The sequence below is a fragment of the Bos indicus genome, chromosome 6 (genome assembly GCF_029378745.1).
Source record: "Bos indicus isolate NIAB-ARS_2022 breed Sahiwal x Tharparkar chromosome 6, NIAB-ARS_B.indTharparkar_mat_pri_1.0, whole genome shotgun sequence".
In the NCBI taxonomy this organism is placed as follows: domain Eukaryota; kingdom Metazoa; phylum Chordata; class Mammalia; order Artiodactyla; family Bovidae; genus Bos; species Bos indicus.
The window spans coordinates 80,505,455-80,518,561 of record NC_091765.1 but is presented as its reverse complement, the minus strand read 5'-3'; the positions used below and the strand labels follow the sequence as shown (position 1 = coordinate 80,518,561).

At 32.1% G+C, this 13,107-nt stretch overlaps 1 protein-coding gene across 2 annotated transcripts in view; it reads left to right on the top strand.

Annotated features, from left to right (window-relative positions):
* The window catches only part of TECRL (trans-2,3-enoyl-CoA reductase like), a 142,281-nt gene that overhangs the window by 115,179 nt on the left and 13,995 nt on the right, over nt 1-13,107 (top strand). Inside the window, exons 8-9 of one of the 2 annotated variants that reach the window (XM_019962821.2) lie at nt 1,002-1,045; nt 12,291-12,348. In XM_019962821.2, coding sequence (XP_019818380.2) covers nt 1,002-1,045; nt 12,291-12,348 — 102 coding nt within the window. The remainder of the gene's footprint in view (nt 1-1,001; nt 1,046-12,290; nt 12,349-13,107) is intronic. The other variant, XM_070791515.1, reaches the window with a different exon arrangement.

The following is a 13,107-nucleotide window of genomic DNA, read 5'->3' as shown; positions in this document are numbered from 1 at the left end:
GTTTTCATGTTGAAAATATTCAAAACTCTTAAAATACTGTATGTTGCAAAACATCAATGCAAAAATAAAAAGTATTATTTTTTAATTTAATTTATTTTAATTGGAGGCTAATTACTTTATAATATTGTAGTGGTTTTTGCCATACATTGACATGAAAAATTATGATTATTAGCATTTTTCTTATTGTTGAACATTAAAAAGAGATATTGATTTCATTTACACACTAGGTCATACTAATGTGCTTTTACACTGACAAACTTACACTGACAAAAACGTGGCTTCCAAGGGGTCTAGTGGTTAAGAATCCATCTTGCAATGCAGGGGACACTGGTAGATCTCTGGTCTGAGAAGATCCCACATGGTGCAAAGCAACAAAACCTGTGCATCACAATGACTGATCCTGTGCTCTAGAGCCCTGAAGCCACCACTGCTGAGACCACTGTGCCTAGAGCCTGTGCTCTGCAACAAGAGAAGCCACCACAAGAAGCCCCCACACCACAGCTAGAGAGAAGCCTGTGTACAGGAAAGAGGACTCAATGCAGCCAAAAATAAAACTGAATTAATTCATTAAAAATTAGTGATAAACAGGATAGATCAAACCTGCTTTTAAAATGTTTAATAATAAAAATTATGAATAGACTACATTTATATTCTAAATATCATTAGGTCACTAGCAGAAAAGTGTATGTAGAAAGCAAGAATATTACCATCTCTGCAGATTGCAAAAGTATCATTCCAAAAGCTCAATTACATATCACACAGTGCTTTCAATTTAGAGGGTAGTGATAGCCAATAAACCTTGCCTGAATTATGTCTACAGTATGTAAATCCAAAAAAGGGAGGAGGGAGGAGGGTTCGGGATGGGGAACACATGTATACCTGTGGCGGATTCATTTTGATATTTGGCAAAACTAATACAATTATGTAAAGTTTAAAAATAAAATAAAATTAGAAAAAAAAAAACAAAAAATGAATGTTGTTTATCTTTTTCTGTTTTCTAGCATTTGGATACAGGCAAGTCGCAATATCTGCTATCAATTTTTTGGTATGTATTATTTATATTATTTGCTATTCATGCTCTAATCATGGCATTATTATGAATTCAAATAGACAGCATTTGAGAATTTGTCATATAGAAAATATGATTTATTTTTATGCATATACATAATGGTATTAAATGAAATAAATAGCTTCCCATAATCAAGTCATTAGTTTCTAAATCTTTTATTCCAAATGTTCTACTCATCTTAAAAGATGATTAGAATTATTTGAAATACAATAAAATTTGGGAAAAAATTAAACTCAGTAATTCTTCCTGTTGTATTCACAGTTACCAACTTACAAACTGCTAAGCGCAAAAAGTTTTACAGGTCTACCTGATGATCAATCAAAATACTTTGGCTTAATTGTTAAGTAATTCAGAATGAAAATAAAATCTATTTTTGTGAATGAAACAGGTCTTTTTACTAATTATCCTCAGTCCAGGTCTTTAGATCATTCTATTTAACTTCACATATGCATTACCTGAATCTGATATGCATAAATCTGATTACAAAGGATTCTTCATAATTTCTGAAGTGCATTAATTACTGTATTAGGAACATATTTAGTTCTGCATGTCATATAGTAATTCCATGTTTTTATTCTTCATTCATGTTTTCCCTCATTCTTGCCCATGATAGATTAACTCACTCTGTTCCTGTCCCTAATACACTGATAAACTCACATGATTCACATATATGACAAGATCCTTTGTGAAGTTTGTACTGAACAACTTATACCCCACCATTTCATACAGGCACAATTTGAACATTTACCTTTGTAAAAAGCTCTCTTATGAACCTCTGTATGTGTGTATACCAACTCGATGGACATGAGTATGAATAAGCTCCAGGAATTGGTGATGGACCAGAAAGCTAGCATGCTGCAGTCCATGGGGTAGAAAAGAGTCAGACACGACTGAGTGACTGAATTGATCTATGAATACACACACACACACACACACATATATATATATGTATGTGTGTATGTGTATATACATAGAATTGATAATTTAGTTAAGAATATACAGTACCATGCTGGCTGTGAGAGGGGCAGGTTGTGCCACTGTCTTTTTAGCACCTAGTATGAAACTTGTTTAAAATATTCCTCAATAGAAAAAGGAACCATCCGACACTGCTAGTGGGAATGTAAATTGGTGCAGCCACTATGGAAAACAGTATGGAGGTTTCCCTAAAGAACTGAATCTAGAGTTATCATTTGTTTCAACAATTGCATGCCTGGGGATACATCTGGAGAAAACTCTAATTCAAAAAGATACGTGCATCCCAATATTCATACTAGCACTATTTACGATAGCTAAGACATGAAGCAATCTAAGTGTCTATTGACAGATGAATGAATAAAGAACATATAGTATATACAAATATATATTTATGGGATACTATTCTGTCATAAGAAAGAATTAAACAATGCCATGTGCAGCAACATGGATGGACATAGAGATTATCACACTGAGTGGAGTAGGTTAGAGAAAGACAAATATTGTATTATGTCATATATGTTGAATATAAAATATAATAAAAAGCAGAAACAGACTCATAAGCATAGAAAACAAACTTATGGTTACAAAAGGGGAGAGTGATGTTGGGGAAGACATAAATTAGGAGTTTGGGATTGCAGATGCAAGCAATTGTGTATGAACTACATGGGCCTACTGTATAGCACAGGGACAATAGTCAATAAGTGAAGTGATGTTGTTCAGTTGTGTCCGACTTTTTGTGACCCATGAACTATAGCCTACCAGGCTCTTCCATCCATGGATTTTCCAAATAAGAGTATTGGAGTGGGTTACCATTTCCTTCTCCAGGGGATCTTCCCAACCCAGGGATCAGACCTGGGTCTCCCACATTGCAGGTAGACACTTTATTATCTGAGCCACCAGGGAAGCCAAGCTATAATATACAATAGTCAATATCTTGTAATAAATTATAGTGGCAAAGTACAAAAAACAAAACAACAACAACAAAAAACGAAATAAAAGGTTCACTAGTCCTAGTACTTCTTAATGTAGGTAAGATACATTTAACTTTTACAAATAAAATAGGATAGTAAGATATAAATTTTAGGAAACTGATTCTAAAACAGAATATAACAACTAATGTGTTTATTAAGTTTGTATATAATCACCTAAAACTGAAGGTTCCTACCATATCAGAGTTGGACATGACTGAGTGTCTGAGGACACACACACTATATCATTAAGAGCATAACAGCCTATGGTTCATATGCATGTGTGCTAAGTCACTTCAGTTGTGTTCAACAATTTGTGATCCTATGGACTACTGTCCAATAGGCTCCTCTGTCCATGCGATTTTCCAGCCGAGAAGACTGGAGTGTAGTTCCATGCCCTCCTCCTCCAGAGGATCTTCCTGACCCAAGTATCAAACTTGATAGTTCATATAGCCTATTATTTACATTTTAAGTGGTGAAATTTACATTTTGAGTAAAAATTAAATTTTGAATAAAATTATTAAATAAATTAATAAATAAAATTTAAATTTGAAAACTAAAATTTGAGAAAAATTCATATTTGAGTAATGGAAATAATTTTTCTCCCTGGTTTTACTTCTGTGTCTTCATTGTCACCATTAGTTATTCACTCATTTAGGTTGAACTTTTTTTTCTCATTATTAGAATGCAAATACTCTTGGAAAAGCAATAAATTGGGCTCTTATCAAGAAGTTATAGCTGTTCTTATAACATCAAGCTGAAAAAAAAAGCATTGTGTATATAACAGTAATTTCCGATTAGGGGGGAAGATTCTGGGAATGATATATGATAGGTTTCAATAAAGGTGGGGGAGATCAGGACCCTGCTGTGGAAACCACAGAAAGGCTAGGAAAGTGCTTGTATTTAGTATTCGTGGATAAGATAAATGTGAGAGGAAAAAGAATGTACCGAACTTAAATATGTTCATCACTTTGCTCAGACTTGGACATGATGATTTTTTTCTGATATTTTTCCAACTATTCGGAGACATCAATAAAAAAATTTACATTTACTCTTTATTGGAGATTTAAAATCTATGACTATGTTTTCTTATCATTTTAGTTTCTTCTCAAAGTCCCTGATATATCTGATATAAACAATAACATAAAAAGGAATCAAGTTTTGTACCTAAATCAGGCTGAACTTGCTGTTTCCTAAATAACTTCCTTTAAAAAAACTAGTTTAAGAAGTTGATTATATAAATTAATACAGATATTATATTTTGCTGTTTTATCATAGTTTATTATAATTATCCTTATTTTTTCACCTAAAACTGACTTATACCGAAGCAAAATAATGATTTAAATTAAAATCAGCTGTTACTATAACCATAAAATTGTCATTTGAAATATAACTATAAAAATATATAATTATAAATTATATACATATATTAATATATAATATCAAAGCTAATGTAAAAAAAGTCCTCAAAATAATCATCACTAGTTTTTTGACAATAATGAACTACATAGTTACTATGTGTAAAATGTATTCATTTTTAAAATTTTACTTTATTGTGCTATTCTTACACTATATTCTTATTGTATATGTAATACTATTATGTTATACAGTATTTCATAAAAGCTCTATGGATTAAAAAAATGGAGATATCCCCAAAATTGTGGTAATGAGATGTGTCAGAGAAATAAAGATATCCTATTTTTAAACATTAAATCAATTCCAAAATCAGACTTTGAGTTACAATTTACTGACTTAAAATATCATCTGTCATAGGCATTTTTATAGAATAAAATACTAGATTTATGGAAAAATTAATAAAATAACTAGCAAATGTATCATTTTATCATACAATAATATAAGTATGATGTTTTATATTTTATTTAAAACCCTTTAGTTTTTCATTTTCAGAAGTAAAGTATATTTGTTACAGCCAAAACAATACAATGGAGCCAGGATAGTCATAAGTGGTGCTGAAATGACTAGATATACACATGGTAAAAAAAAAAAAAAATCTAGACCTGGAACTTACACTTATCACAAAATTGACTCAAAATGGATCACAGACTTGACAATGAAACACTAAACTAAACAAAACACAGTCCATGAAAAAAATAACTGATAAACTAATTTATTAAAATATAAAACTGATTTGCAAAGACAATATCAAGAGAATAAGATAGCAAGCATAGACTAGAAAAAAGATTTGCAAAGGCACATCTGATGAAAGGTGGTTATCCAAAGTATATTTTTTAAATCCTCTTAAAACTTAACAAAAGACAAAACGACTTGAGTGAAAAATGGACCAAGACTTTAATCAACACTTCATTTAAGAAGACATAGCAATGACAAATAAGCATATGAAAAGATGCTCCACATCATTTTCATCAAGGAAATGCAAATTAAAAAAATAAGATATCATAATATTCCTATTGAAATGAAGTGAAGTCCCTCAGTTGTGTCTGACTCTTTGCAACGCCACAGACTGTAGCCTACCAGGCTCCTTTGTCCATGCGATTTTCCAGGCAATAGTACTGGAGTGGATTGCCATTTCCTTCTTCAGGGGATCTTCCCAACCCAGGGATCCAACCCGGGTTCCCCACATTGTAGACAGACACTTTACCGTCTAAGTCACCAGGGAGGTCCTAATATTCCTATTAGAATAGCCTGAATCCAGAACATTAATTGGAGAAGGAAATGGCACCCCATTCCAGTACTCTTGCCTGGATAATCCTATGGACAGAGGAGCCTGGAAGGCTGCAGTCCATGGGGTCGCTGAGGTCGGACACGACTGGGCGACTTCACTTTCACTTTTCATTTTCATGCATTGGAGAAGGAAATGGCAACCCACTCCATTGTTCTTGCCCAGAGAATCCCAGGGATGGGGAAGCCTGGTGGGCTGCCTTCTATGGGGTCGCACAGAGTCGGACACGACTGAAGTGACTCAGCAGCAGCAGCAGAACATTAATTATATCAAATGCTGGAGAGGATGTGGAACAACAGGAACTATCATTTCTGCTGATGAGGACAGTAAAGCCATTTAAAAACGACTGGTATTTCTTACAAAACTAAATTTATTTTTACCATGTGATCCAGAAATCATGCTTCTTAGTATTCTCCAGAGGAGTTGAAAACATATCTCTATGCAAACCTTGCACTGGGCTGTTTAAAGCAGATTTATTGACAGCTCACAAATTTTGGAAGCAGTAATGGTTAGCCTTCAATAGGTGAATGGATAAATAAACTGTGGTACATCCAGACAATGAAATAGCATTCAATGTTAAAAGGAAATGAGCTATCAATCCATGAAAAACTTAATGGTATATTTAAATCTTAAAGGTATATTTAAACCAATCTGAAAAGCTCATATATATCATGTAATTCTAACTCTATGACATTCTGGAATAGGCAAAACTGTAGTAATAGTTTAAAAAAAATGTCAGTGGTTTCGAGGAGTGGGAGAGAGAGAGATGAACAAGAAGGATAAAGTACAGAGTAAAGTGACAATACTTTATATGTTATGAGAATCATAGATGTCATACATTTGTCCAAATCCACAGAATGTACAACACCAAGCAAACTGTAATGTAAACTGTGCACACTGGGTAATAATGATGTATCAATGCAGGTTCATCAAATACAACATATGTACCACTCTGCTGGGAGGTGTTGCTAAAGAAGGAGATTATGCATATACAGGGGGAGGGGATGTATGAGAAATCTCTGTAACTTCTCCTCAACTTTGCTGTGTATTTTACATTGCTTTAAAAAATTAACTCAATGAAAACATTATAGGTTGGCATTCATAATTTTCAACTATATATATAAAAATATTTTAATTATTAATATATCAAATACATTTCTTCTGAAATATATGCATATTATCCTTTTTTATGAATGGACTAATATATAAGTCAGTTTCATAATAAACGAGTAGAGATTAGTAATTAGAATAAAGTTCTATAATTTTATGATCACAGTAATATAAATTATCATAAGTTAAAAGACTTCATGATTGCTGAAACAGTATAATATTAGCTTATATTGTCATCAGTTTTACAATGTATGTGATATGTCTTATCCCTTAAAGTAGAAATGAACACTTCAAAAAGGAAAAAAAAAATAGGAAACTAAATTCCCAAGATCAGAAGCATTGATATATTTTGTAGGTGAAACTTTTTCTAATTATTTATTTATCTTGAATTTTCTTTATTCTTGAAATATATATTAAGGAAAAATAAACATAGCAAAATTATAATTATTTTATTATCATCATTATAAATAGACAAAATAAAAACATCTGAAGCTCAAGCTTATAAGTGATAGAAACATTTTAGCCGATTCTGTGTTTCAAATCAATTAGTAAAATGACTATCAAATTGCTTGATAGTTATAAGATATTAGAGTTGCCAATAATTAATAATACATATAAAACTGTAGGGATAACATGAATGCAGAAATAAGATAGATTATATTTATCCTATAAAAATATTATGCAGTCATAAAATAAAGACTGCTTGTTTTTACTGTGGAAACTAAAAGGATTTTACTTTCACAATGTGACAGCCTGACTAGCTGATGGCAATAAATTCTGTATTATGGGGTTTTCTTTTTTTTTCCTGTGGATACATCACTTTCACTATTTAAAGCTGAGAATGCTTAACATGATGAAGCTTGTTAGGAGAATAATATATAAACTATATATCCCAGAAAGTTGATCTCCCTCGACCCTTTTGCTCATTGACCACTGGCATATTTGCCACAATGCCAACATGCTGAGGAACAATATAGTCGTCTCCCCTTATCTATAGGTTACACATTCCAAGGCCCTCGTTGAATGTCTAAGATCTCATATATCAGAGATATAGATGATATAGAACATCACATATCATGATATAGAACCCTATACATACCATGTATTTTTTCTCAACATACCTATGGCAAAATTTAATTTATAAATTAAGCACACTAAGAGAATGTCCAAACAGAGTAGAATGACCTGAGATTTCATCATGCTACTCAGAATGGTCGACAACATCAAATCTATGAATTTTTAAATTTTGGAATTTTCTTTTTAATACTTTTGGACCACAGTTGACTGTGGGTAACTGAAACCACAGAGAGTGAAACTGCAGATAAAGTCAAGGGGATACTTCACCTAGTAGTAAACAATAAGAATCTTAAGGATGAAATGTTGTATATTCTGAATCAATCACATCTTTCAGCCTGGAAACAATGGGATTTAATTTGGATAGTCCTGTTTGGGCTTCCCAGGTGACTCAGTGGTAAACAATCCTTCTGCCAAGACAGCTGATGTAACTTCCATCATCCCTGGGTCATTAGGAATATCCCCTGGAGTAGAGAAAAGCAACCCACTCCAGTATTTTTGCCTGGAAAATACCATGGACAGAGGAGCCTTGTGGGCTACAGTATATGGAGTCGCAAAGAATCAGTCATGACTAACCAAGCACACACACACCTGCATTTTCAGAAAACTCTATGGAGTACAATATAATGCATAATATGTCACTTCTAATATATTAACCAAGGTTCTTCGTGTTTTATTAAAATTTAACATTCCCCATACTGTACATTGTTAAATGTTTTACTGTGCTGATTAAAAATAAAATGGAAATCTCAGTGAACTGAGAGTACAAAGGATGCTGAAGAAAGTAAAAATGTTTTCATTAAAAATGTTTTGAATGAAAACATTTTTTAAAGATGATTTTTCTATGTAAAAATAGATTTTTTCTATTCTATTAGCTTGAAATTTCATTTTTAATATTTATCCACCTAATGATAATTCTGAAGAAGAGAGTGAACTATTAAATCATTCAACACCATGCTATTTTTTAAATGAATGCTAGTGTGAGCAACAAGTAGTCAATAAATTTATATAAAATAAAGCACACGTGAATATTTTTAAATTTAAGCCACCCATAAGCATTCAGAGATAAGTCTTTGAATTTTTATTATTTATCATTCTAATGTTCTTTCTCACTTAGAACACTCTATCTAGTGTCTTCTTTTAGTTGTGGTAAAAACAATTGCTTAAGATTTACTATCTTAACTATTTTTAGAGTACCATTCAGTAGTATTAAGTATATTCAGACTGTTGTACAATTTTAAAATCTAGGCCAGCTTGCTCTTCACAACTACAGTAATTCTGGTAATATCTGTGAGTTGCTTATCTCTCTTTCTGTAAGTTGTTGAAAATATATAAACTTATTTTTAGTTATATTAAACTTTTTGAAAAAAAAGTAAAATTGTTGCAAACTATCAATTTGTATATGAGCAACCCAACAAATATTTTCATATTTGTTTTTTATATTACTATAGTGAAGAAAATCATGTTTCTTTTGTATATAATATTTGGGTATAACTTATGTAAATATATTTGAACAGTTTTTCCTTACTATTTATGATTGTCTATAACTTCCTTCATAATATGTGCTACTTAGGAACCATAAATGGCTCAAAGTAGATAGTATTCACATATTTTATTATCAACAATAATTTGCAATTTAAGGAGTGTTAAATAAAATCTACTATTAGCAACTCCCACAAGCTCTAATATTTATGAAATTGTTGTGTTAACATATAATACGCCAAATGAAGATATTTAATTTAGGGAAGAATCAACTCAGGAGAAATATGTGAATCATGCTGAGAAATATTCCAATGTTTCAAAGTTAATGTGCCCTGAAATTTTAATCAGTGATAAAACTATATACTGAGTTTTATAGCACTTACTGAATTTCCTAATCTTATCACTGACCCAAGAAGAAATTAAATCAAATACTTTTATTTCAATCTATTAGCATTGATACCTGTATATATTGGAGTGATTCATTGCCTAGACTTTGAAAACCAGTGCTTAAGGTAAAAACTACGAATATTACAACTGTTCTTTAAATTCCAATAGAGTTGCTGAATTAATGGTAAAGTAAGCATCTTTAAACATATAGAGTTGATTTTTCCCATACAATATATATATATAGAAAAATATTTAATTAGTAGATAGCAAAATAAAAAAATCGGTGTATTTACCAGTTTTAAAATTCTCTTCTCTCATATTTCTTATGTTAGTATATTATATATTTGGGGGTGATCATGGTGGTGGTGGATTAAAGATACACAAATACAAGTTATGGCCTTGTGCTACAAGGCTGCTCTAGTAGTAGTCTACCTAAAACTTAGACAAATATAACATTAAATTTGGTAATTACATGTTTTGTAATGCTGAAACTATGTGACCCAGAAACTTAGAGAAGTGCAATCAATGCAGAATAAATCTAAATCATTTAATCTCTAACAATGAAAAACAAAGGACTCAGGTTTCAAACACAGGTCCATCTAGCATAAAGCCTACAAGCTTAATCACATTAATGTGTAAATCATTTCAAATATAAAATAATAATCTGAAAATTCAATTTTTAGCTTTGTCTTTCTAGTGGTAAAATAAAAAACTAGAAGTCTTTTCTACAATTATTTTATGCACAAATATGATTGCTAACAATCATGATATTCTAACTCTTCAAATATTTTAATACATTTGATATATTTGCTAATATTATTCTTCTATGAGAATTAATCTATTGAAGCTGATTATTCCAAATGACTTTTTGTACAAAGTTCTAGGTGATGATAAATGGAGTCTTGTTTTCACTTTCAATTTATTTCTTTCCTAAAATTTACAGAGTAGAATTATATGCCAGTTATGTTAAAGTCACCCAGAAAATAAAATCTATATGACTATTAGTATATGTGAAGAAATGCATTCAGAAATTGTTGAAAAGAAAAAAATATCAGATATATTGCAAAAGATTTTAGCATTAAAGCCACTGAGTTAAAAGAATGTGCAATTTATGGGATACAGTAATATGAAAAGTTGGATACTCTAAACAACAAAAATTTTGGATAACATAACCTACTATAAATAACATAATACTTATATCTTGACTACATACTTTGCATTAAATTATGTCAAATGTATATGACAGACAAAGGGATTATCTTCAGAGGATACATGTTGCAAATTCAAACATCTTTAACCCAGGAGATATTAACAGTTAAACTTCTTAGCAGGTCATCAGTTCAGTTCAGTTCAGTTCAGTCGCTCAGTCATGTCTGACTCTTTGCGACCCCATGAATCGCAGCATGCCAGGCCTCCCTGTCCATCACCAACTCCCAGAATTCACTCAAACTCATGTCCATCGAGTCAGTGATGCCATCCAGCCATCTCATCCTCTGCCGTCCCCTTCTCCTCCTGCCCCCAATCCCTCCCAGCATCAGGGCCTTGTCCAATGAGTCAACTCTTTGCACGAGGTGGCCAAAGTACTGGAATTTCAGCTTTAGCATCAGTTTTTCCAATGAATACCCAGGACTGATATCCTTTAGGATGGACTGGTTGGATCTCTTTGCAGTCCAAGGGACTCTCAAGACTCTTCTTCAACACCACAGTTCAAAAGCAACAATTCTTTGGTGCTCAGCTTTCTTTACAGTCCAACTCTCACATGCAAACATGACCACTGGAAAAACCATAGCCTTGACTAGACGGACCTTTGTTGGCAAAATAATATCTCTGCTTTTGAACATGCTATCTAGGTTGGTCATATCTTTCCTTCCAAGGAGTAAGCGTCTTTTAATTCATGGCTGCAATCACCATCTGCAGTGATTTTGGAGCCCAAAAAAAAAAAAAAAAAAAAAAAACTGTCACTGTTTCCACTGTAGCGTGCTAAACAGGAACAACTAGTGAAGTGTACATGACTAAAGGATCAGGTGACAGACAGACAACAAGTGCCTGTGTGGGGAAGTATTGCTTATACTAGGTTTTCTAAACTGAGCTGAGACCAGCTGGGAACCATACTACTATCCTTGAAGTGGAAGGGTTGCTACTGTGTTAGCAAACTTGGAATACATAAACCTATGCCAAATCTATCTTCAGTGATAAGACCTGTTTAGTGCTGTAAAAATATGCCCATTGTATCAAATAAAGAACAGATAATCAACAGGACCTGATTAACAAGGCAATCTGAACATAGCTATCTAATGGGGTTGAGGATATCTTCAAAATCTCTACCTCAATGTGACTCATTCTTTTGATTCTATATATGTCTACAACAGCTTCTTTCACTGTTATAATACAATATCTCTTCTTCTTACACTTATAGTATACTTTTGGGTCTTTAGAATATATTAAATGGATATTTGAATATTTAAAAATATATTTTTAAAAGAGACCCAAGTATATGACACCAAAATGTTGAAATGTTTTGCAGATTTGTGAAGCTGGAAATCATTTCATCAATGTAGTGTTGTCTCATCCCAGTCACACAGGTTAGTCACTTTTTAAATCTTCTCCAGAGTGAATTATGCTAATTATTATTTTTTAAAACAATGGTTGGAAACATTTAAGGTTTGTGCTCCCAATTCTTGTTTTATTATGTCTAATTTTTCAAAATATTTGAACTAAATTATAGTTCCTAATTATGGTTTCTCTAAAATGAAGTGTACGTGTACACATGCACACACTCACATACACACACATACTTTCTTTAAGCATATTTAAAAAAAAACATGATTAAGATGTAAAGAAGTGTGAAATCCATTGATGATTATCCAAATTTCTTAGCTTAACTTTCAATCTTAATCTGGTTTGCACAATAACTGTTACAATCCAACATGATTGAAAAAAAATTCATAAGCTTTTTTAATAAAAGTGAATCTTCTTTGACAAATTTAGTGGCAGTCGAATAGCAATACCTGAGAGAACACTGAATTTAGTATTTTGCTAAAAGATTTGAAAATATTTACAGTGCCTAGAAAGTTCCATGGACAGAGAAACCAGGTGGGCTACAGTCCATGGGGGTCATAAACAGTTGGACATGACTGAGTGATTGAACACACAGAGTGTCTATATAATTTAAAGGTATTTTTGGTAAATCAATACTCTCATTCAGGCTCAATTATAGCACAATGATTTATTTTACATTGTACATAATTTAATTGTGATTTCAAATAGCAGTGATGAACAAAATTGGGTTTCATGTTTTCATTATAATTGCAAGTGTGTTTGTGTCTTCAAGTTTGTTTTAA